This window comes from Triturus cristatus, chromosome 3_1 (genome assembly GCF_964204655.1).
Source record: "Triturus cristatus chromosome 3_1, aTriCri1.1, whole genome shotgun sequence".
Lineage (NCBI taxonomy): Eukaryota > Metazoa > Chordata > Amphibia > Caudata > Salamandridae > Triturus > Triturus cristatus.
The window spans coordinates 273901202-273927267 of NC_140583.1; the positions used below are offsets into that span (position 1 = coordinate 273901202).

At 43.8% G+C, this 26066-nt stretch overlaps 1 protein-coding gene across 7 annotated transcripts in view; it reads right to left on the reverse strand.

Annotated features, from left to right (window-relative positions):
* The window catches only part of HMG20A (high mobility group 20A), a 209910-nt gene that overhangs the window by 60953 nt on the left and 122891 nt on the right, over positions 1-26066 (reverse strand). For all 7 annotated transcript variants that reach the window (XM_085643871.1, XM_085643874.1, XM_085643872.1 and 4 more), the window contains 2 exons: positions 15292-15433; positions 13496-13708 (listed from right to left, as the gene is read on the reverse strand). In XM_085643871.1, coding sequence (XP_085499997.1) covers positions 13496-13708; positions 15292-15433 — 355 coding nt within the window. The remainder of the gene's footprint in view (positions 1-13495; positions 13709-15291; positions 15434-26066) is intronic.

Consider the following 26066-nt stretch of genomic DNA (forward strand, 5'->3'; position numbering starts at 1 on the left):
AAACCGCCACTATAGAGAGCTCTTTTCTACAGTCCACTTTAGGCCCTACTGTGTCACTGATATTGCATTTTAGTGCAACATACCGTACGTCAGCAGCTTCAGATCCTATGCACAACAACCAGGCACCCAAACTAAGCTTCGAGATGAAGATGGATTTTGAGACAAGAAATGGACTACGTTCTCGTTGTGTGTGTAATGAAGGCTTTCTTTTTGGCATTCCAACGTTGTAAGGGTCTTTTTCTCTTCTAATGGAACAAGCATGGCCAAAGAAGAGGGCCCAGAACATCTATGGCTCAGCTTCCATTTCACCACTGTTTAAAATTTTTAAGTGTATCTATATATGGAATATGATACTTACCAGTATGCATCTGTTCTTGGCATGTAGAGCTGCAGATCTACACACTTGTGCATAGATCACCATCTGGTGTTGGGCCCGGATGTTTGCAGTTGTTTTCCTCTTGGAAAGTCTTTGGAAGTCACGAGGTCAGTGACTACTCCTTTGGATCGTATTGCGCATGGGCTTCGGCTCCATCCTCAGATTGTTTTTCCCCAGCAGGGAAATGATGGAGCGTAGTAATAAACAGTGAAGATGCCCATGTGTGTTGTATCTAAATAAGATAAACTGGAACAGATATGGGTAGCCGGGGAGGCGGGTGGGCGTGTGTAGATCTGCAGCTCTACATGCCAAGAACAGATGCATACTGGTAAGAAGCATATTCCGTTCGAGGCATATGAGCTGCAGATTACCCACTTGTGCATAGATTATATAGCAGTACCCACCCTTAGCGGCGACCACCCGTATCTGTTGCAGTGGTTTGAAATAATGTTTTGAGTACAGCCTGGCCCACACTAGCCTGTTGCTTAGTTTGCACATCTACACAATAGTGTTTAGTGAAAGTGTGCGGTGTTGACCATGTAGCTGCTCTGCAGATATCATCTAATGGGATGTTCCCTAAAAATGCCATTGAAGCCCCTATTTTGCGTGTAGAGTGGGCTTTAGGGGCAACGGATAGCGTTCGTTTTGCTTTGTGGTAGCAAATCTGAATGCATTTGACAATCCACCTAGCTATTCCCGACTAGGAGATGGGGTTGCCCTTGTGTGGTGGAGAGAAAGAGACAAACAGCTGTTTGGTCTTGCGGAAAGGTTGTGTTCTCTGTATGTAGTAGAGCAAGGCTCTTTTGACATCTAGTGTGTGAAGAGCTCTTTCTGCAACGGTTTGTGGTTGCGAGGAGAAAACTGGTAGTTCCACCGCTTGGTTTATGTGAAAGGGAGAAATGACTTTAGGGAGGAATTTTGGGTTGGTACGGAGAATAACCTTGTTATGGTGCATTTGCAGAAAACATTCTTGAATGGTAAGTGCTTGTATTTCACTGACCCTTCTGAGGGAAGTGATGGCTACAAGAAAAGCGGTTTTCCATGTTAGAAATTGGAGTTCACATTTGTGCAGAGGTTCGAAGGGAGGCTCCATTAGCCTGGTGAGAACGATGTTTAGGTTCCACACAGGTTAGGGTGGCAATCTGGGTGGAATTATCCTTTTAAGGCCTTCCATGAAGGCTTTAATGGCAGATACTCTAAAAAGTGATAGATGTTGCCTGTTTTGCAGATCAGCTGCTATGGCTGTAAGGTGCAGTCTAATAGACGTATAGGCTAGATTGCATCTTTGCAGGTGAAGTAAATAGCTTATGATGTGTTGAATGGACACATCTAGGGGATTGATGGTACTGTTGTGACAGTAGACAACAAAACGTTTCCACTTGGCGGCGTAGCACGCTCTAGTGGTGGGTCGCCTAGCTTCTTTGATGACGTTCATACGGTCAGGGGGAAGATTGAGATAACCAAATTCTAGGATTTCAGGAGCCAGATCGCTAGGTTGAGCTGAGCTGGGTCCGGGTGTCTGATCTCTCCATGGTTCTGGGTTAGGAGGTGTGGAGAAAGGTGTAACTTTTGGTGCGGTACTATAGATAATTCCAGCAGTGTGGTGTACCACGGTTGTCTGGCCCAAGTTGGAGCTACTAGTTTGAGAGTGAGGGAGTGCTGTTGTAGTTTGCGCACCACTAATGGAATGAGTGGCAGAGGTGGAAAAGCGTATGCAAATTTGCCTGACCAGTTCATCCATATCGCATTGCCTTTGGACAATGGGTGTGGATATCTGGCAGCGAAGCTTGGGCATTTGGCGTTTTCGTGGGTGGCGAAGAGGTCTATTTGTGGATGACCCCACAGTTGAAAGTACGGGTGAAGAACTTGTGGATGTAGCTCGTGGATCTGTTGTGCCTGTCTGCTGAGTAGATCGGCCATAGTATTTTGGACTCCTGGGACATGTTGGGCCAGGAGAAAGATTTTCTGGGGTATGGCCCATCTCCATATACTCTGCGCTTGCTGAGAGAGCTGTGGAGAGTCTGTGCCGCCTTGTTTTTGAATGTAGTACATGGCTGTCATGTTGTCTGAGCGGACTATGACTGCCTTGCCTGAAATCTGTGTCTGGAAGGATTTCAGGGCTAAGACTATTGCTAGTAACTCCAGATGGTTGATGTGGAGTAACTTTTGTTGAGGTGTCCATCTGCCCTACATTCTGTGAGCTCCCCAGCCGGAGAGCGATGCGCCCGTTGTCAGTATTATCTGAGGAACTGGGTCCAGGAACGGTCGCCCTTTGGAAAGATTTTTAGTGGTCCACCACTGCAGAGAGCGATGGGTACGACCGTCTACCAACACCAGATCTGTTAATTGATCTTGGGCCTGGTTCCACTGGCGCGCTAAGCACTCTTGGAGAGGACGCATCTGGAGTCTTGCGTGAGGTACTATGAATATGCAAGAGGCCATTATCCCGATTAGTTGAATAAACACTCGAGCTGGAAGGGAGTGTTGTGCTATAAAGTTTGCGCGTAGAGCCTGAATGCTTGTGATCCTGGCCTGACTGGGGTAGGCTAGCGCTTTCGAGGTGTCTATGGTGGCACAATGTATTGTTTTACGTGGGACGGTTGCAGATGGGACTTTGCGTGGTTTACTGCGAAGCTCAGTTGGTGAAGTAGTTGGATCGTGGCATGTGTGTGTTGTACACACTGGTTGTATGATCTGGCTTTTATCAGCCAGTCGTCTAGGTATGGGGAGACATGGATGTGTTGTCTCCTGAGGTGTGCTGCCACGACTGCTAGGCACTTGGTGAATACCCGTGGTGCTGTTGTGACTCCGAATGGGAGTACCTTGAATTGGTAGTGTTGGTTGTCCACTACGAATCTGAGGAACTTCCTGTGAGCGTGGTGTACAGGAATGTGGAAGTAAGAGTCCTTTAGGTCTAAAGTGGCCAGGAAGTCGTTATGGGAGAGATGGGGAAGTACCTGTTGAAGTGTTACCATGTGAAAATGGTCTGAGTGTATGTATGCGTTTAGGGGTCGGAGGTCTAGGATGGGCCATAGAGTCTCGTCCCTTTTTGGTACAAGAAAATATAGGGAGTAAACCCCCAGATTTCGTTGGTTGGTAGGAACGTGTTCTATCGCCCCTTTTTGTAGGAGGGAGATAATCTCCTGCTTTAGTAATGCTAGATGTTCCTGTGACATTGGCCGTTGTCTGGGTGGAATGTTTGGGGGGGTAGACATTAGCTCTAGGCAGTAGCCTGACCAAATTATTTGTGTCACCCATTTGTCTGAGGTGATGCTAGCCCAGACATGAAGGAAATTTTGGAGTCTGCCCCCGACCGGAGTGGGATGGTCTGGGTGGAGTGGAGGGAAGTCATTGGGCAGGTGTGGGGGCAGAGTGCGTGGTGTTTGTTTTGCCTCTGCCTTTATTATTGTTGCCCCTGTAGCCGCCTCTTTGGTAACCCCTTGTGAAGGTGGATTGGGTAGGAGCTTTGTATGACGTGGAAGTGGTATCAGAGGAGTAGCCTCTGGATGTGCTCCGAAAGGAGGAACGGCGAAAGGAACGCCTGGGAGGGTGTAATTGTAAGGCTCCCATAGATTTGGCCATGTTGGTGTCTTTTTAAATTTTTTCTAGGGCCTCATCCACTTTTGGGCCGAACAGATGTTCCTGGTCAAATGGATGGTTCAGGATGGAAGCTTGCACTTCTGGTTTAAATTCTGAGATCCTGAGCCAGGCATGGCGGCGGAGGAGGACGTTAGTATTGATGGCCCTGGAGGCGGTGTCTGCTGCATCTAGGGCACAACGGGTGGAGGTATTAGTGATGATTTTACCCTCCTGAATTAACTTGTGTGCCCTGTTTTTGTATTTGTCAGGGAGGTGTTGCATTATGGCTTCTAACTCTTCATTATGGGCCCTGTCATATCTAGCCAGTAACGCTTGTGTATTGGCAATACGCCATATGCTGGCAGCTTGTGATGCAGTGCGCTTGCCAGATGCATCCAAGAGTTTTGACTCTTTGTCCGGTGGTGGTGCATCGCCTGACGTCTGGGAGTTGGCCCTCTTCCGTGCTGTGGATACTACCAGGGAATCTAAGGGTGCTGGCCCTCTGAAGTAGGAGGGATCTGTAGGGGTGGCTTTGTATTTTTGTCAATGCGCGGGTTAATAACCCTGGCCCTGACTGGGTCTTTAAAGACCTCTGGCGCATGTTTTACAACTCCTTTGAGCATGGGCAGTATGGAGGTGGCCCTATGCATGGTGTCGAAAGTATCGAGGAGGAAATCCTACTCCACGGGGTCAGTATGGAGATCTACCCCGTGATAGTGTGCCGCCCTCTGGAGTAAATGGTTGAACCCCAATGAGTCTTCTGGTGGGGATGGTCTCGAGGGATAGAGATCCTCTTGTGGGACGTTAGGGATGTCGGGGTTGTTATAATCGTCCCATGGGTCTGGGGAGCCTGTGGGAGTGGGGTCTCCTGTAGGTAAATCATGGGGCACGTCCACCATGTCATCATATGTATCGTCATGATCATCATCATCCGGAGGGGGTGTTGGGGAATGATGAGGAGAGGGTGGAGAAGGTGGAGGGGAGAAGGTGGAAGGGGTGGAAGGCATTCTGAAAGGTGATGTAGCAGAGTCCTTCCTCTTTGGATGTGGAGCTGGGGTAGGTTTTTCCAGCTGTCTCTTTTTGATGCTGAGCATCAAATGTCCGGATTTGGGATCCTTGGTCAATGTCTTTTCTAAGGGATCCGGTGTAAAGAGTTCTTCTGAAGGTGTTTTATTTGTCGGCGCCGAAGGCGTCAGGGCCATTGGTTTTCTGGCTTTAATGTCCTTTTGGAATTATGCGGCTTGGAAATGGCTTTTTGTTTGGTCGGTGCCGAGATGTGTTTCGGCTTCGAGATCTCGGTGCCGGTGGCCTTGTGTACTTTTGTCGGTTTCAAAGACTGAGTCGGTACCGAGGAGGTGGAACTGGGTTTCGGCACCGAGTGTTTCGGTATGGGGCTCGGTGTCGAAGAGGAGGCCATTTTCTTTTTCGGTGCGGAGGAGTGTTTGTCGGCACCGACGGTGGGCTGGCTCGATACCGAGCCGCCGGAAGGCTTAATCGGCTTCTTTACCGGTCCCGAAGGTGCGGTGTGGGAAGCAGTGTCTTTGGTCTTACCTAGGCCCGGAGGCGATGGCGTGACCGAAGCCTTTTTCGGTGCCGCAGAGGGTGTGGGAGGGGGCAAATTGGTACTCACGACCCTCTGTGCCGGAGTGATGTCATCCACCTCTGAATCGTCAGCTTCGGAGGTGCTGACGAGGCCCTCGTCGGTGTGCTGCTCTTCCGGAGCGTCGACGCCCTCTCTGAAGGTGTCATCTGGAATCGCCGTCGACGAGTGCGCCATGGTCCTTCTTGCTCTTCGGTCCCGAATAGTTTTCTTGGACCGGAAGGACTTGCACGCCGGGCAGTCTCGAGCCTCGTGTTCAGGGGAGAGGCAGAGATTACATACTTCGTGGAGATCGGTGTGGGGGAATTTGGACCCACATCAAGGGCACTTCTTGAAGGGAGTCCTTTCCATGAGCCAGGACCGGAGCTTGGGTAGGCCCGAAGGCCGGCGTCGACGACTGGAATCGAAGGTGTTGATCGATGAGAGCCGCGTCCAGTGTGGAGATCGCGATTGAAACAATACCGCGAATTGGGGTGAGGATTGCGCGTCGATTGAACTGGAAACCTGTTCGGAACCGGAGCGCGAAGATCACATCCGAGCCCGATGGTGGAAAAAAACAATCTGAGGATGGAGCCGAAGCCCATGCGCAATACGATCCAAAGAAGGAGTCACCGACCTCGTGAGTTCCAAAGACTTCCCAAGAGGAAAACAACTGCAAACATCCGGGACCAACACCAGATGGCGATCTATAAACAAGTGTGTAATCTGCAGCTCATATGCCTCGAACATATGCATGTATGCATGCATACTTCTGGTATTTCTATAGCACAAGCCTAGCCATAAGGCAGCAGTGCGCTCAATAGGCGTCAAAGACAAGAATACAGTCAATGAGTGATAGGAGAGGTAGCTAGTTTTAAAGCATCGTGATATGGTGTTGTTTAAAGATGTGTGTGTTCAATTCTTTCCTAAATTGGAGCAGCGTAAAAGCTCTGTTGATGGATACGGGGAGGATGTTCCACATCCTGGGTACATAGCCTGCCCACCTGTTTTTTCTGTTATTTTACACTACATAGTCTGTCTGATGCTGTCCGCATGTGCCGGGAACCACCAGGGATGGTGAGCTTGTCTGTGGGATAAGAGGAGTTGCTGATCACAATGGGTTTATAAATGGTGCAGCTGGTTTTTCAGATGGTGCGGGTAGGCAAGGGGAGTCAATAGATTTTCATTCATCTTGTCCCTAGGCCACAGGATTTCAGACAGGTACAGCAGCAGATCAGCTTTCTATCAATTTTCATCAGCAGACATGAGGGAACAATCGGTGGTAGGATGCTTGTGGCTCCAAGCAGATTCCAGAACTTTCCATCATAGAAAAGTGAGAAAACAATTGTGTTTTTAGTCCAAGTTTAAGATCTGATTGGGCGTCCAGTTAAAATAACCAGAGCCACGTTAGCCATGCCACCCTCGACTCTCCTGTATATCATTTAGAAATGCACACATTTGGTAGGTTTCCCAGGATGGCTGCTGAACTAAGGCACAAATTCCACAGCCACCAACATTGGAGAAAAGGGTCGGTTTTTGGGTGGAAATTTTGATGCGGTCATGTTGCATTTTGAGGCTTTTCATATCGCTGGCTCAAGGCTCACTCACACAAATAGACACCATTTTTATAGGGAGACTTGGGGGAACACTGAGTGTTATGATATTTGTGTCTCCCCACTCCAGAACATCCAATCACAGAAATGTGAGGAAAAGGTGTGCATTTAGCCAAAGTTTGAGATTTGCTATGGCTTCTAGGTAAAATAACCTGGTAAGAGCCACACAGGTCATGCCACACTGGAATCTTCCAGGTGTCTAGTTTTCAGAAATGTACCTGTTTGGCAGGATTTCCTAGGTGCCGGCTGAGTGAGGGACCAAACACCACAGCTAACAAATTGCAATTGCAAATTCAGTGGAAAATTCTCATGTTTCCATATTGCGTTTTGGGCTCTTTCCTGTTGAGGGGGTTCGGCCCACTCAAACAAGTAAAGTAACATTTTTATCGGGAGACAGGGGTGAACAAAGCGTGGCATAAAATTTGTGGAAACAACAGTTGATGGACAGAATGCAGAACAATGTCACACATTCACCTCAGTACAAGATCTGGGGTGGTGGAGTGAGCTAAAGAATGATGATGGATTAAACCCAGATCAGTTAACTGGGGGTGAGTGTTTGATTTGCTCAAACGCTCCGTCCATCATCCCCTTTGGTATCGCTTTGTTCGCCCTAAGTTGGCAGGGTATTCCCAGACGTGGGTCCCTCGCTCACTTTGCCACTGTATTCAGATAGCCTGGCTGATGAGGGTAGGGCTTGGCAATTCGGGCTGGACTGTTCCAATGAGGCACAGGGTCAGACTGATTTGCATATGGCCATGTCTGAACTGGGGTGGTGGAGTGAGCTAAAGAATGATGATGGATTAAACCCAGATCAGTTGACTGGGGGTGAGTGTTTGATTTGCTCAAACGCTCCGTCCATCATCCCCTTTGGTATCGCTTTGTTCGCCCTAAGTTGGCAGGGTATGCCCAGACGTGGGTCCCTTGCTCACTTTGCCACCGGATTCAGATAGCCTGGCTGATGAGGGTTATGAACCCGAAACCGGTCTCAGGATGCTTGTTTCCGGTCCAGGGAAGACATTGCTTGGCAATTCGGGCTGGACTGTTCCCATGAGGCACAGGTTCAGACTGATTTGCATATGGCCATGTCTGAACTGGGGTGGTGGAGTGAGCTAAAGAATGATGATGGATTAAACCCAGATCAGTTGACTGGGGGTGAGTGTTTGATTTGCTCAAACGCTCCGTCCATCATCCCCTTTGGTATCGATTTGTGGAACCCTACCGCTTCCACAACATTCCCTGATAGAAATGTAAGGAAAATCGGTGCTTTAAGGTAGTTTGAGGTTTGTAATGGCTGGGTAAACACACCTCATTAAACCCACAAATGTTACACTACCCTGGACACCCCGTGTATCTAATTTTCAGAAATGTCTGTGCATGGCAGGCTTTCCTGGGTGGCGGCTCAAAACCTACAGCTATTTGAAATATGAGGCCTCCAGGTCGCTTTTTGAGGTGTATTGTATCACCATTGCTAGGCCCAGCAACACAAATGAGGTCAATAGGGGCTTCTGGGTAAATCTGGTGAGAGCCACAAAGGTCATGCCACCCTGGACTCTACTGGGTGTCTAGTATTAAGAAATGTGAAGGTTTGGTAGGTTTCCCTGGGTAGCAGCTGAACTAAGGCACAAACTTCGAAGCCACCAACATGGCAGAAAAGGGTCCGTATAGAGTTGAAAATGTTACGGTGTCAGTGTTGCATTTTGGGCCTTTTCCTGTCGCCGGCGCAACACCCACTCACACAAGTGAGGCCCCATTTTTATTGGGAGATGTATGGAAACACAAAATAGTAGAAATGTGTTATTACCAATTGGATTTCTTTACATGTGTGCCTTCCTAATATAAGCCAGTGTGAAAGAAAGAAGACATTTGGAAAAATACCTTATGAATCATGTGCTAGTATGGGTACCTACAAATGCAGAGATGTACACATAACCACTGCACCAGGTTACATTTCAGAAGTACATAGGTTCCCTCCATACCCATTTTTTATTCTTTATATTTTACCATATGAATTAATCGATACAATGAAAAACCATTGTAAGGTGCTGCTCAGTCGTTGGCTATGGGACCTTGGGTACTTGGAGAACCTACAACCAGATAGATCCTCGTGACCAAGAGAGTATAGCGGACGTTCCGGTGAACTGCTTTTTTAATTCGACCAATGTGAAATGATGTTACAGATGAAAACATTGTTACAAATGGTTGATTTTTCCTGCTCACTTGTCAATTTATTTTATACGACAGCTTCTTTGGGGAAACCTTGAGGGATCTATACAAATTACCCAATGCGGAATTCAGAATTTTGTCTACTTTTCAGACACATATAGCTTTCCAGCATCATCCATGAGATGAGTTTCACAACTGTTTCCACCACAAACTGGAAGTAGATTGAAAGTTCAAAGACTAGGAAAGATTGTCTACTTCTTAAAAACTGTGGTACAAAAAGTGTTTTTTGATACAGCTCAGCATGTTCCTGAAAGCTGAGAAGATGATGATTTTAGTAAAGCAAATCTTTCACTGATGGGATTTTTTTTTTTGGGGGGGGGGGGGGGGGGGGGGGAGACACACCTTTTGTGCAGCACTTTTTTCCATTTTTTCCTAAAAACCCACAATTTAGCTTTATTTTTGCTATTTTTGCCAATTCTCAGTCCCCTCCAGAAATTCCCCAAACCCAAAAATTTGGCATGGATATCTTATGGAGAAAAAAAGTTATGAACGCTTAAGCACGAAGCACCCCAATTAGCCAAAAAAATAGCTAGGGTTTAAAAACACTGGGAGAAAAATCCTCAGCAGTTAGGGGTTAAGCAGATATGAGCAAACCAAAGTAAATGCTTTTTAGAATCATGAAATGTTGGTTATGATTGCAGATTCCTGCCTTTTTCTAGAACAAACAGAGCTAAAGCCACATTTCTATTTCTCCAGAGGAGTAAAAATGCTGTAGAATGTATAAAAACAACTGAAAGATCAATCGAAATATAACCACTGTCAAATTGAAGCAAAAATAAAGGTTCAGATAATCTGTAGGGAAAAAAAATTATTTTGTGCTAAGAAAAATAAAAAAACAGAAACGAATGATAACAAAATAGAAGCAATGTCTCATTAGAACAGAAAAAGAAAAATAATAAGTTCCTTGATTTTTTAAATCTTGGTTCGCCAACATAAAAATCTCTGTTGACTCCATGAGCACTGAATAACTTCATCTCTAAAGAATCCTAGAACTCTATTTAACTAGAGAAATCTCTAGGTCAAAAAACGTTTTTATAATACTAGGTTTAAAACATTTATTGGCTTACGTTATATATCAAAACATTTCATTGTTGATGCACATAGTTTGTATACACACCTATGGACATTCTCTGGCATACTTTGAACTACACAGAGGTATCTCTAACAACATACCCTTTTTTGTTGAGTCATTTATATATTGCCAGAAAGTTAAAGAAGAGAAAAAGAAAAGAAAAAGTGAGAAAACTATTATCAATCGAATGTGCATCACACATGATCAGATGAAAGAATCCACTCTTGGTATTTTGGTCAACATAGCAAACAATGTAATTTAAACCAGTCTCTCATGTATGAGAGTTATCCGTAAGGTCAATGTTTTGATTTTGAGGCTAGTCTTTTACGAAGGTAGGATAACTGTGGAATTGTTAATACATACTAAATATCACTAGGTCCAATCCAAATAACCAGATATTTTATTTTGTTGATTCAATGAGGGTTCGAAGAAACAAAATACACTTGTTTAAATATGAAACCTTTCCCCTTTTTAAATAAGGAAGACTAAATACAAATGGATGGATAGGCATACAAACACATTAGGTTATATAAACAAGATAAAAAGTACACTATGACTGTAAGGCAGCTTGATGACCAAGGTATCCAATGAGACACAGCACTCCAGGGCAGATCCACAGCTTCTTCAGTTCGGCTGATTATCCGTGACCTCTGAGAAACTGGCTGACAGACATCAGCCCTAGTTGCACAGCAGCAGTTTGAGAACTCTGTGGGGCACTACCTGCCTTGGTTTAAAGGGCATGGGACTGGATCAAAGTGGGGTGTTTTGGGCCCCAACTTTATAATCAACTTCTAGGAAGGTGACATGGATCCACTGTCTCAACTGTAGAGCGGTTTGGCGTGATTCTCCTTTCATGTTTCTTTCTCAGGCTGTTTTTCAGACACAACCCTAGTGTAGAGTAGTTATATGCAAAGTATGGTCTGGGGTGCATTCGGCCCTCCTGACATTTATATGCAGCCCCCTGGCAAACAGCAGCACTGCTGTTTGCTCGACTCAGCAATAATATTAAAAAGATGTTAAATAAACAAGCAAGCATTTATTAAAAAGTTAATTGAAGCTAAAGAAAGACATTAACTAGGAAGTCCTGCCCCTCGTAACTTTAGGAACACCTTCATTTTTAAAGACATCTTGCAGCAAAAGTGTAAACATATGATAACGCTGCTTCAGAATTCAAAAAGTGTATTTCATTAACATGCAGAACCATTTCATCTTAGTACATCAGATTATATCAGTGCAGCGAGAAGTATTTTTTTCAAAGGGATAGCTTTCAAACATGAATTTAAAAACATTATTCACCCCCCCTGAAAAAAATGCCAATTGTGAATTAAGACCGATGGGTCCCACTGGTCTCTTTGGGTGGCCTGAGTTCCTATTATACATGAACAAAATTATAGCTTATTACATCAAACACTGGAGTAAGTTTTGTAGAGTGCAAATCCTTAAGTCATGTTTTTTAAGGTCCTCTCATATGTGATAACGAAGAAAAAAGAAGGGGAAGTGAAATCAAACAATTGCCTAGGACCACACAATTTGGTAGAGTGCAGAAGTCGGGATTAATCCCACGTTTTCTGGTTTCACATTGTGTGATTCAGCCACTAGATGTATATATGCTTTGCTTCCCTTACACACACCTTACCGCCAACTCCCCCTCCGCATCCTAATCCTCACATCCCCATTCTCCCTCTGTCCACCAAAAAAGCCCTCTGTCACATCACAGACCAATCTTTTTGGCCCCTCGAAAAATCTTTGAGAGCACCCATGGTGTAGAGTGATGCTCCTCACAGCAGGTAGCACTAGGGTTGTCTCCAACCGGGAGATTCCTTGACAGAGACATAAAGAGATGTGAGGTTTCTGCACCTTTCACCAGCCCAAGTGCAGGAGTAATCAGGGGCAGACAAAAGGACAGGGCACCTATATACATCTTCACCTCTCACAACAGAGTCTAGAGTGCCACCCTCAAGCCTACCATCCACAAAATGGAAATACGCAGAAAATCTAATCAGCAGCTCTCTGCTAAACAAAAGGACTAATGAAATTTCTAAAGGTAGCCTTGTCTCCATTCCTCCTTGCCTCAGTGACTGGGACTCCTCCCTCCAACTACAGGAAATGGGTCCCACTGATCTCCATTACTCCTTCTCACTCATACACCATACATGTCTTACACTCCAGACACACACTTGATAAAAAGGCCAGGACATACCTTGAAATCTATTAACTGCGGTAGCTGCCACCACCACTTTATAAACTATACCCACAATAGGGAAAACAGCTCACTGCCAGCAATATTGAGCATGCTTTCTGCAATTATCCAGGTCAAGAGGTAATTACAGGACCTCACTTGGAGACACGAGTAGTCATCTGCACACACGCTTTGATAAGTGTGATGCCAGAGCTAAAAATTGACTGTCAGGATACTTGACATACACATTTAGCACTCAAGGCAGGGATATACACCTGGATACCATGCAGTGGACATTCCCATCGCAACACTCTCTCTGAACATCGCACCTCAGAAACTTTCGGTTTGAGTTAAATTCAGACATAAATATACAGAACTTGAATATCTATTTAGCACACGCAGTCTTGCAGCATCTGTGGAAGATCAGAGCTTTTTTTCATCTACTTGTTATTCAAATCAGAAGGAATCCGAATTCTGCTTGTACGCCCTTATTGGCCTAGATGTACCTTGAACATATGTCTTTGTTCTTCTGTATACTCGGGACTCTATTTGTTGAGCTTTTATTTGTAGGAGTTCTTACTTCATTTCTAAGAAGATCCAGGTTGAAACGGTTGGTCAGAATGGAAGGCACTATAGGAGGAAATGGTTTGAGCTTCATGGATGAGAAGCTGTTGTCCATGCCTATTAAGTATTTGGAATCACAATAAAAGGCAGTTAAGTATTACGTCCTATCTCTCCTCCAACACTGTTGAGGAAGATGGTTCTACAAAAGACCTTACCACACTACCCTGATCATTTACTGCTGGGGTACCGACCCAAATTTGTCAGATGCCCGTCTTTAATGCCAGTTTGACACCTAGGTCTACAGCAGTACCTGCTTCTCCTCTGAGGGTAGCTTGCTCCACTCGTTGCCCAGCATTCTGGTGATCTCTGGGAAAGGGACCTCCGGTCTCTCTGCCCTAAGCAGCTCTCTGCGCTCATTCATGAACCGCACATATCCGGTCAGAGGAGCCTTGGGGGCATTGCTGTCCCGGGGGAGCTTCTTCCTCTTCCTCCCTTTGGACCAGCCCCCTCGTCGACTTCTTGGCTGCAAGATGGGAAGGTGAATAAAACATGGCTGAGATGAGAGCAGGAGCGATGGTGAGACCATGACGATACCAATACTGTACCATCTCCGAAACAAGAATTAACTCTATACGCTATACCTTCACTGATGTCCATTTTCTTCTTGACTGTACCACTGCAGTTCAATTACTTAATTTCTCATCTACAATTACAAACTTCTTCCAGTCTTGCATCATAATCCTAAAATAGAGCAGTCTTTCTTTCTCTTTTAAAGCACGTTTCGGAAGTCTAATCTTATTTGCCATCTCAACTTTATACCCTCTTCTGCAGACCTGATGTACACAGCTATCCCCAGCCTCTTGTAAAAAACATAGTTCCAACAAAGAGCTTTCAGAAAATTATTTTCTCGATCACTCCTACTCTCGAATCATGTTAGATCTCCCTTATTAAAACACCCCCCTTTTTCAACCATATTACAATCATCTGTTTTTCTCACTCTTTTCCTTCTTTTTCACAAGGCTATATTTGTTTCTTCCTTAACTCTCTTTGCCTTCATCTTAACCCACTTCTATTCTGTTTGACCCATAACAGTCTCACCGCTATATTACTCCTTATATTTGTGTCTTTCTCAAACATCTTTTGTATGTAAGAGTACGTTTAATCCCTTAGAACAGAACATTTATTTTCCAACAGCCTGTCAATACAGAAAGATTCCTATGCACAAATCGCCCTATTCTCAATCTCACTGGTATGTGAACACATTAAAGATGCATTTAGTTCTTTGTAGAATGTATGACTGATTCAAGCTATACCTCCTTACAGAAAATAGTGCCTCAAGCATGGGATATGTCCCTGAGAGGCAATTTCCCCTGCCTGCAATAGTTTAGCCTACTGCAGAAAGCAATCCCTCCTCAATTGCATCAACTCTGGAAATGCCTACACATCCATACATTTAATTAATGCTTGGAAGGAAGGATAACGCCACCCTGCATAGAATGGCTCCCTCTGCAAGATAGAATTTCACTTGACGCAATGATAACTCCAAATTCAAAAATGACACCTCTTTCTTAATTACAATTATTACTCTGCAGAAATGCTTAGCTGCCCCTCAATGGAATTGCTCTACAGGAAGAACATCCTCCCATTCCACTTCACCTTAAAATAAGCATTCTTTTTGCATAACTGTCACCCCTATATCCAAACCTCTGCAGGAGGACCATCTCACACTCAGATTAAATTATATACCATGACTCCAGGAAGAAATATTCCTCGGTGTAGAATCACCCTCCCCAGTATCATTGTAACTCTGCACTCATGACTGGTTAGAAGTCGCCTCTGCTCGCTTCTCTAATTTTGTGGATGGAAGTATTTCTTCTGAAGGAATTTCTCCTACACTAAATCAGTTCCTTTGGGGGGACACTAGCAGGAATGTAACACTGCACATTATTTAATGTAACACTGCACATTATTTCTCTTTGGCAATGCTTTCCATAACTAAAACCTCCCTTCTCCTTTTTTGGAGTAATGATTTTTTCAGGAATCCATGTCATCTCCATCCCTCATCTCCCACTATGGCCAATTCCTAATGCAGTAGAAAGATCTCACCCGTGGCACTTCATCTTCATGCCGCTGCTCGCTGCTCTCTGCAGTGTTGGACGATTCGTTCTGAAGTAGTAGGGCCTGCGAAGAGTCCTGTGCATGGTTTGCTAACTGCATGGCATTGTATGTACCCTCGGAGCGAGCCAAGCTAAGGAAACAAGAAATATCCAATTTAAGAATAGAAAATAAGGCAGAAGACTGCTTCGAAGAATATGTGGCACTGTAGTACTCAGGGGTGCAACTCCCAGCAGAACCATACGTCACAGTCCACACATACACCACAGATGGATGGAGTTTTTGCAAAATTTACAATTAGTGAGGCACAAAAGACGTTTCAAATAAAAAGCTGTGACTGGCAAACCTCACCAACGTGACAGTGAAAGCACGATAAGATTAACACAAGAAAAGGTGACTTACCTGTAATCCTTATTGCCTATTTTGGTAATCTTAACTGAATCCATTAACACTGAATACCAGAACACTTTACACATATGCCAATGAAACCATTAGCCAGTCAATACAGCCAGCACCCACTAACCTATCTTATCACTACTTTTCGAAATGAAAAAATTAAACAAAGAGACATATAAGCACTAAACCCTTACAGAGATAAACACAATCTTCCATTCAGCCCACTGGCTAATACTTCATTCTCATCAAGCACTTCTTTAGTAGTTGATTAACTGCGTCATGAGGTTTGAATGAAACATTATGATTTGGTTTGGGGCTATCCACTTAAATCCACTCGACAGGGGTTACGTACATTACCGCACCACACAGTGATACCTTGATGAAAAACATGTCATTATTATAGACCTGAATTAGTGATATTCATTTACACTGGCCCTGCACAGAACTGTAGCTTCCCAAATGCAGCTAACAGAACGAGATTCTCGAACACATCACAAACAACATATCTACATACAAATCTATTCCACTAAAAGGTATAAGGTTATCCGAATCGAAGGTAACACATCTTTCCCCTTTAAAGTAAAGAGTCACATGAGAATACATAAGGAAGAGATGATACAAAACTAGATAATACAGTACATCATTAGCCATCATGTATTTAAAATAGTAATTACATTTTCTTAAAATATATTCAATGCAAATATAATCATTCAGTTTCCTAGGTCTTATCACTCTTCTATAAAACGGTCTAATTCCTCCTGACTATTCTCTCTCCTTCCTAGAGTTATCTGGTTCACTCCCATTTACTTCTCTCTTCCCAATTCCTTCACAGTCCTCTAGCAAAGAAAAGCCCAGTCAATGAAAATGATTTTCCTTTCCTTCTTCACTCTTATCAACTTTTCTCTTTGATAATCTGCTCAAATGCCACATTCTTATATAACTCAACAAAGTCAAGGAATATTTTTCCATGCACAATGCCTCAGAAAACTTACAATCATCTATCTTTGCTCTCCTGTCTACTTTAACTCCGACTATCTGACCCAATTCCAAATCAATTTCTTTTGTATCCCGTTTCCTATTGGATCAATCTGTATACACATCCTGAGGCTCTTGAATGTTTTCTTTACAATTTCAGATGGCCATTCCACTTGTCTATACTCACTCATCCAATCAAGATTATCTTTATCAAAAGCATTTCTTCCATTCATGATGGTGAAGCAACTATAGCTCATCACTTAATTCAAAGTTATTCTATTGGGCCGCATCATTTGTTTCTTATACGTCATCTTCCAAGTGTAAATGATTTTTTTTTACCTATTGGATCACTACTTTTATTATTCTGTTAAAGCTTTCAACAGTAACAATCCCTTACAGGTGACACACTGATGTGGTTATATAAGTTAATCCATTCCATTTTAAGAATTCCCCCACCTTGCTAAACCTAAGCTTACACTGTGTCAACAAGCATGGGGTATAGGGTAATTACCAATGCACCTATCTTGATGTCAAAGGCTAAAATTTATACAGTATTTACACTGATTGTCACTCACTAAACATTTTTCAAACTGAAATCTCAATAAACCTTACATTTTACATGTACTGACTTGTTTTGTTACTTCAATATCTGGCCACTTAGGAAAATGATCCATCATCAAAAACACATCATTAAAATCTACTCCTTCTCCCCATGATGTCTGTTCCTATTTTTTCTCATGGCGTAACCTAGACAACTTAATGAGCACAACGGGGACCTAAATGTAACTTGACTCTTGTCAGAATTATCATACTACACGCAATATTACTTTTCTTTCTTTATCTAAATCAGGCAACTGCAAAACACTAGTTTTCTTTTTCTTTGTTTTCACAATTTCTAAGTGACCCTCATGCATGGCATCCAAGATTTTCTTTCTAAGTGGAGCAACCACAAGACCTCCTCTCTATTAACTGATCTTCCACGGTGATTGCCTCTTTCACCTTTTTTAAAATCTTTCATCAAAACTTCATATTGACAGCATTTGTTATAAGAAATCGCATTCACTGGCATCGGTATCCTGCTCCCCAAAACATTTGGTAATCCTATTTCTCACTCCTGGTTCGCACTCTACTTTATAATGGTAATCTTCCAATCTCATTGATATTCTAGCTGATGGTCTAAACATTTTTTGAGTGGTGAATACTTTTGTCAATGGCTTGTGGTTAGGCCTTAGTTATACAGATGTACCCAAAACAAACTGACAAAAATGTTTCAAACCCAAAACACATGCCAATATCTCTCATTTTATAACCAAGTATCTTACTTCTGTTGGCGTTAATAACCTACATGCAAAAGCAATGAGTAACTCTTTACATTTTTCATCAATTTGTGACAGAACTGAACCTAGTCCTCTGCAACCCATGTCTGCAGTCACTAAAGATGTTTTTTCTTGAAGAGGCAGCGATTTGCAAATGTCACTTTTGAGTTTGTCAGACTCATTTTGGCACTCTGCTGAGCAAACAAGAAAATGCTACTTACCAGTATGCATCTTGACATGTAGAGCTGTAGATTTGTATACTTATGCATAGATCGCATCTGGTGTTGGGCTCGGATGTTTGCACTTTGTTTTTGTCTTGGAAGAAGTCTTTGTAGTCACGAGGTAGGTGACTCCTCCTTAGGATGATAGAGCGCATGGGCATCGACTCCATGTTCAAATTGTTTTGCCACGGAGGGTTGTGATGGAGTTGGCAAGAAATACCAAAGGATGTCCATGTGTAATGTATCTAAGTAAGATAGTACTGGAACAGATAGAGGTATCCGGGGAGAGGGGTGGGTGTATACGAATCTACAGCTCTACATGCCAAGAACAGATGCATACTGGTAATTAGCATTTTCCGTTCGAGGCATATGAGCTGTAGATTGTATACTTATGCATAGACTATACAGCAGTTACCTCCTTAGCGGTGGCTACCTGTATCTGTTGCAGTGGTTTGAAAAAGTGTTCTCAATACAGCCTGGCCCACGTTAGCTTGTTGGGTCTTGCACGTCTACACAATAGTGCTTTGTGAACGTGTGTGGTGTAGACCAAGTTGCTGCTTTGCAGATGTCATCTAGGGGAATGTTCCCTAAGAATGCCATAGACGCCCCTAGTTTACGTGTGGAGTGTGCTCTGGGGGAATGGTTAAGGTGCGTTTAGCTTTAGCATAGCATGTTTGGATGCATTTAACAATCCACCTTGCAATCCCTGTTTTTGAGATAGGATTGCCTTTATGAGGTGGGGAGAAAGCTACAAAAAGTTGTTTTGTCTTTCTAAAGGATTTTAGGACTGAGTCTGGTAGAGGGAAAACACTGGGTGTTCTACAGACTGGTTAAGGTGGAAAGGAGACACTACTTTAGGTAGAAATTTTGGGTTAGTCCTAAGAACCACTTTGTTATGATGAATTTGCAGAAATGGTTCTTGTATGGTTAATGCCTGGAGTTCACCGGCTCTTCTGAGAGAGGTGATTGCAGCCAGGAAAGCTACTTTCCAGGTGAGAAATTGTAATTCACATTTATGCAGAGGTTCAAATGGGGAGCCCATGAGTCTGGTAAGGACCACATTTAAGTTCTATATTGGTGAGGGTGAAACTCTAGGTGGGTTTATTCTTTTGAGTCCTTCCATAAATGCTTTGATAGCTGGTCCTCTAAACAAAGACAAATGTTGTCTGTTTTGGAGAAAGGCTGCTATTGCAGCGAGATGTAGTCGAATGGATGTATACGCTAGGTTACATTGTTGTAGATGCAAGAGGTAACAGATGATATTTTGAATAAAAGCATCTAGTGCGTTGATTTTGTTATTTGTACAGTAAATTACAAATCTTTTCAACTTAGCGGCATAGCAAGCTCTAGTGGTAGGACGACTAGCCTGTTTAATGATGTTCATGCAGTCTGGCGAGAGATTGAGGTAGACAAACTCTAAGATTTCAGGAGCCAGATCACAAGGTTGAGTTGACTGGGATCTGGATGCCTTAACTCTTCATGGTTCTAAGTGAGAAACTTGGGTGAGAGACATAGCTTTTGATGACGAACTAGTGATAGTTCCAAGAGGGTTGTGAACCATGGTTGTCGGGCCCATGTTGGTGCAACCAGGATTATTGTGAGGGAATGCTATTTGAGCTTCCGAACCACTAGCGGAATGAGTGGGAGAGGCGGAAAAGAGTAAGCAAATTTGTCCGACCAGTTCATCCATAGCGTATTGCCTTTGGACAATGGATGTGGATACCTGGATGCGAAGCTTGGGCATTTTACGTTTTGGTGTGTGGCGAATAGGTCTATTTCTGGGTAGCCCCACATTTCAAAGAATGGAAGCAGAACTTGATGTTGAAGTTCCCATTCGTGGATCTGCTGTCTTTGACGACTGAGCAGATCTGCAATCTGATTGTGTACTCCTGGGAGGTGTTCTGCAAAGAGGTATATGTTTTGCGGAATAGCCCATCTCCATATGCTTTGAGCTGGGTGTGAAAGCTGCAGAAAGTGTCTCCCCACCCCCCCGTTTTTTTATGTAATACATTGCTTTCATGTTGCCTGTACGGATCAGGACAGCTTTGCCTACGAGGTGGAGTTGAAATGATTTCAATGCTAGGAAGATCGCTAGCAATTCCAGACAATTTATATGGAATTGTTTTTGTTGAAGGGTCCATATCCCTGAATAGTATGATTTTGAAGATAAGCTCCCCAGCCGGTGAGCGATGCGTCTGTTGTGAGCACTATCTGTGCAACCGGGTTGAGGAACGGCCGCCCTTTGGAAAGGTTTTGAGTGTTCCACCACTGCAGACAGCGATGTGCGCGGTAGTCCACCAACACCAGATCTGTTTGCTAACCTTGAGCCTGGTTCCACTGACGTGCCAAACACACCTGTAAGGGACGCATCTGGAGTCTTGCGTAAGGGACTATGAGAATGCAAGAGGCCATCATCCCGGTTAACTGCATGAACACTCGAGCTGGTAATGAGTGTTGAGGCGTACATTTTGATATGAGGGCGTGCATGGTGCTTATTCTGACTGGGTTGGGATATGCTAGAGCTTTTGAAGTGTTTATTGTAGCTCCTAGACATCATTGTGTTGTGGACGGTTGGAGATGGGATTTGGAGAGGTTGACTGGGAATCCCAAATCGTGCAGTAACTCTATTGTTTTTGTATGTGTGCTGAACACTGCTGCTGTGTGACTTGGCTTTTATGAGCCAGTCGTCCAGGTAAGGGAAAACATGAATATGTTGTCTTTGTAAGTGAGCTGCCACTACTGCGAGGCACTTGGTGAAGAGTCTGGGTGCTGTGGTTACTCTGAATGGGAGGACTTTGAATTGGTAGTGTTGGCCGCTTATCACAAACCTGAGGTATTTCCTGTGAGCGGGGTGAATGGGAATGTGAAAGAAGGCGTCCTATAAATCCAGAGTGGATAGAAAGTCGCCTTGTTGGAGTAGTGGAAGTACCTGTTGGAGAGTGACCATATGGAAATGGTCTGACTGAATGTATAGATTTAATGGCCTGAGGTCCAGTATTGGTCTGAGAGAGACGTCCTTTTTTGGTATTAGAAAGTATAGAGAATACACTCGTGTGCCTTGATGAGGCAAAGGGACTGGTTCTATTGCATGTTTCTGTAACAGGGAGAGAACCTCTTGTTTGAGAAGAGTGAGATGTTCTGAGGACATTGGGTGTTCGCTGGGAGGAATGTTTGTTGGAGTACCAGTGAGTTCCAGGCAACAACCATACTGGATCATTTGTTTTAGCCACTTGTCTGTTATAATGGAACTCCAGACAGGTAGGAACTGTGATAGGCTTCCCCTGACAGGAGTGGAATGGTCCGGGGGAAGTCACTGCTTGGTAGCAGGGGGAAGTGCGTGTGCAATTATTTTTGCCTCTTCCCCTATTGTTGTTTCCTTTATATCCTCCTTGATAGTACCCTCGGGAGGAGGAACAGGGCTCGAAAAATCCGAAAAATTGTACTAGTCCTGCAGGTTTAGTGCCTTGGAAAATCCCCTCGACCTCACTTCAACCTACTTGACCTCCGTTTCCGAAAACGGAGCAAAAGTGACAAGATAACAAGATTTAAAGGCATCTTTATTGCTCATTCCCTTTGTAAGCAATAAAAATGCCTTTAAATCTTATTATTTTGTCACTTTTGCTTCGTTTTCAAAGACAGAGGACAAAAGTTAGTTTCTCTTCCTACTCGCCAGAAAGGGCGAGTAGGACCTAAAAATAGCTCGTCCTCATCAATTCTCCCTCGCAAATGCGAGTGGATTTGTCGAGCCCTGAGGAAGGTTGATTTTGGTTTTTGTAATTAGAGGAGGTATTCTCTGATGACATTGTTTTGGAGCCGCCCCTATAAAAGCAGCAACGAAAGGAGCGCTGTTAGAGGGTAATTGTAGGGCTCTGATAGATTTGGCAGTTTCTGGAACTTTCGTTATTTTTTCTAATGAAGAGTCTACATTTGGTCCAAAAAGATGTTGTTGGTCAAAGGGCTGGTTTAGTATAGCTGACTGTACCTATTGCTTGAATCCGGAGATTTGAAGCCAAGCATGGCAGCGTAGCAAGATGCTGGTGTTAATGCCATGGGATGCTATGTCAAAGGCATCAAGTGCACATTTTATAGAGGTATTTGTAATTAATTTACCCTCTTGAATGAGGTCGTTGGCTTTACCCTTGTATTGATCTGGTAAATCCTGCATTAGCTTTTCTAGTTCCTCATAGAGCTCTGTCATAGCGTGCTAGGAGGGCTTGCGCATTGGCAATATGCAAACTATTAGCGGCCTGTGACGCAATTTGTTTGCCTGACGCATCTATAAACTTTGACTCCTTAGCAGGAGGAGGTGTGTCGCCTGTGGCTTGTGAATTGGCTCACTTGCGGGCATTAGATACAACAAGGAAGTCCAGGGGGACATGACCTCTAATATAAACTGGATCCGTAGGAGCAGCTTCATATTTTTTATCAACGCTTGGGGTAAGTGATCCTGCTCTACCTGAGTCCTTGAATACTTCATTAGTATGCTTTAGCATGCCTTTTAACACTGGCAATGTATTCGTAGATTTTTGGGATGGAGCGAAGGTTACCATGAGGAAATCCTCCTCTAATGGGTCAGTGTGTAATTCCACTCCATGATATAGAGCATCCCTATTGATAAGCTGTGCGAATCCTATATTATCATCAGGTGGTGATGGTCTGGAGGGATATAGGTCCAGATCATTACTATTGTCTGGGTCTTTATCATAGTCGTCCCATGGATCTGGGTCTTCTGGTATGGTGTGATGGTCAGTATCCCCATCCCCCTCCTTGTCCCCATCCATATCAGTATCGTCATCTGTGTCATTATCCCCTTGTGGTCCAGGAGAGAAATGAGGTGGTGGTGAGTTATATGGAGATATTAGTAAGCAAGGATCAATAGGCGTAGGAGAGGGAGGTAGGTATGTAAGGGGAAGAGGTGCTAGTACCCACGTCCTTACTCTTTTTGGGAGGTATATGGTGTTCCTTTGAAAAGTCCTGTTTTCGTTTCTTAGGAAGGGTTGTTACAAGATGTCCAGTTGTTAGATCAATATGCAGTCTCTTTTGCTTGGGATCCATTGGTTCTTGTAAAGGAAGTTCTTTAGGTGGTAAATCCTTCTCTTTGGGCGTTTCAGAGGGTATTTTTTTGGTAGTCTGTTTTTTCGGTTCCAAATTCTTTGGTGCATGTTGTTTATGCTCCGAAGGTTTGTGTAAGGCTTGTCTTTTGGAACTTTCGGTTCCGAAGGTTTGTCTTTAGGTTTTGGATCCGAAGGCTTATCTTTGAGTTTCGGCTCTGAAGATTTGGGTTTAGGCATTGCAGGTTCCGAAATCTTTGGTTTATGAGATTTCGGGTCAGAGTCTTTCGGTGCTGAAGATGACTTCGGTGCCGGTATCGAAGCATCGGATACATGCTTGGATTTGGTTTTCGGTGCCGGAGATAGTTTCGATACCGTGGGGACGGCTCGATCCCGAGCCGGAGGCTTTATCATTTGGTTTCATAGCCGGGCCGGAGGGCGGGGCATCTGAACCATGTTTTTGGTGTTTCCCTAGGCCCGAGGGCGAAGGCAGTACCGTTGCCTTCATGTGTTTTTCGGGGACTTGGGGCTTGTTACTCACAGTTTGTTGACCTGGAATGATGTGAGAGTCTTCCTCCATGTCGTCAGCTTCAGACACGGAGATTTCTTCCACTTGTTCGGCGCTGTGCTGATGAGAATCACCCTGTTCTCTGAAGATGTCCAGCACCGGGCTAGTGCCGCGTCTCATCTCGTGACATCGAGTCCGACGGTCACGAATCGTTTACTTCAATCGGAATGATCGATAGGCCTCACAGCTACTTTCTTCGTGCTCTGGGGATAGGCACAGATTACAAACCTCGAGTAGGTCTGTGTGTGGAAAATTAGCACCACACCCGGGCCATTTTTTAAATGGAGTCCATTCCATCGACTGCTGGCGTGGTCGGCGAGGGTAGGCCTTGCGGCCCGCATCGAAGCTCTCGATCGAAGTTGTTGGATTTCAACGATGCGCGTCGAAGGGGAAATCCGTGATCTAAACAATACCGTTTAGGGGTAATGACTGCGCGTCAAAAGGGTTCGAAAGCGATCCCGAACCGGACGTCAGAAATACCCATACTAATCCGATGGCGGAAAAAAACAATCTGAAGATGGAGTCGATGCCCATGCGCACTATCGTCCTAAGGAGGAGTCCCCTACCTCGTGACTACAAAGACTTCTTCCAAGACAAAATCAAAGTGCAAACATCCGAGATCAACACCAGATGGCGATCTATGCATAAGTATACAATCTACAGCTCATATGCCTCGAACATTCAGTTTTAATTTTCAATAACTGCCTAATAGTATGATTTTTCTGAAAAATGTCCAACAAATTTAGAGTAATACTCTGCCAATGCAAGCCCTCCTGTCATCTTTAGTGGAGGTGAATCATGAATGGCCAGTATTAAGCATTAAGGTTTGATACAATCACTACCTAACTCGATGATCGAGGTATGTCACACTGCTGTTGGAAAAACTGCATTGTGAATGCTCTGCTGTTAATCTCTTTTCTTCTAGGTTTTCCATCACTACCCTTAATCTTGGATCATGTTCCTTTTATAGACTCCTTCCGAATGACGGCATCTTGGAAAAAAAGTATTTTTCTTGAAGGTCTCATACATTCGGCATTAAAAAACTGCAGCCGCGGATGCCACAACAAACAAAGCTCTTTAAAAAAACATTGTAACAGCCTACAGAAATTATAATGGCCATCAGACTCTTACATTTGGGGTGCAGTGGTACTTGTAGATAGGCCGCAGCTAAGTCTACTGTACAAAACCACTCCAGACTCAATTCTGTCGCGTAACAGTCTCCTCTAACAGTGGATGGTTCCCTACATCCAATATGGTAGCACGCAAGGTCACTTTTCCCTGATGCTACGTGATGACGTGTCAGACAATATATTCTCCTCTTGTTGTTGTCTTCATCTCGCAGTCAGGAGAGTGAGTCCACTTGCACATTTGCCGATGCGTGGCTGTAATAACAGAAACATGTCCATTTACCAGGTACCACTTACTTGTAAAATGTTTCTTTATATGCCGAAATGCTGCTACAGCAGCTCCTGAAGACCTGAGATTGTTGCTGTTCCACAGGTTATTTTTCTCCTCAATAATAAAATCAAACATTTGTCTTCATGTTACATGTGGTTATATTCTCATCAGGGCAGTAACTCGTCACCAAATCTGCTATGTATACTACCACACCACGCTGTGATAATGCAGGTGAACATCTGGGGTATCACCATCACTGTATGGATGTGATCATAACTGGCAAATAACTGATTATAATTTATAAGTTATGAACTCTGTTTAAATTGAGGGTTAAAACGGACTGTTCTGCCCTGGGCAAAGGATCTGAAAAGAAAGTTGGCAGTGATGTCCTCCAATTTCAATACCACTCAGAGCTAACATTAGCAGATTGGGTATTTAAAGTTATCTTCTTCTCTATAGAGAGTCCTATACCACATGTGGACAGACCTATAAGAAAGACTTGTCAGCACTGAAAAACGATATTCAGTTTCTCAGGAAGATTGGATTTTATGATGAGGGAAGAAAACTCTTTCAAGTTTTTTTCAAATATCTTAAACATCGAGACGATGAAAAATAAAAATAGGAAATGGAGTTTTCTATATGCCAGAGATGGGTTTTAATTGGACCTTCATGGAGAAATAAAGGCCAGACTTCGGAAAATATCAAGGCTAAGGTAAAACTGTTTTTTCCTGGCATTTCAAGAATAAGAAGTGGAATCTTTAATAATTAAACATATACAATGATCTGGTGGAAATTATCTTACATCTTCAGGATGTTCATGCAGTCTGGTGGTAGGTTTGAT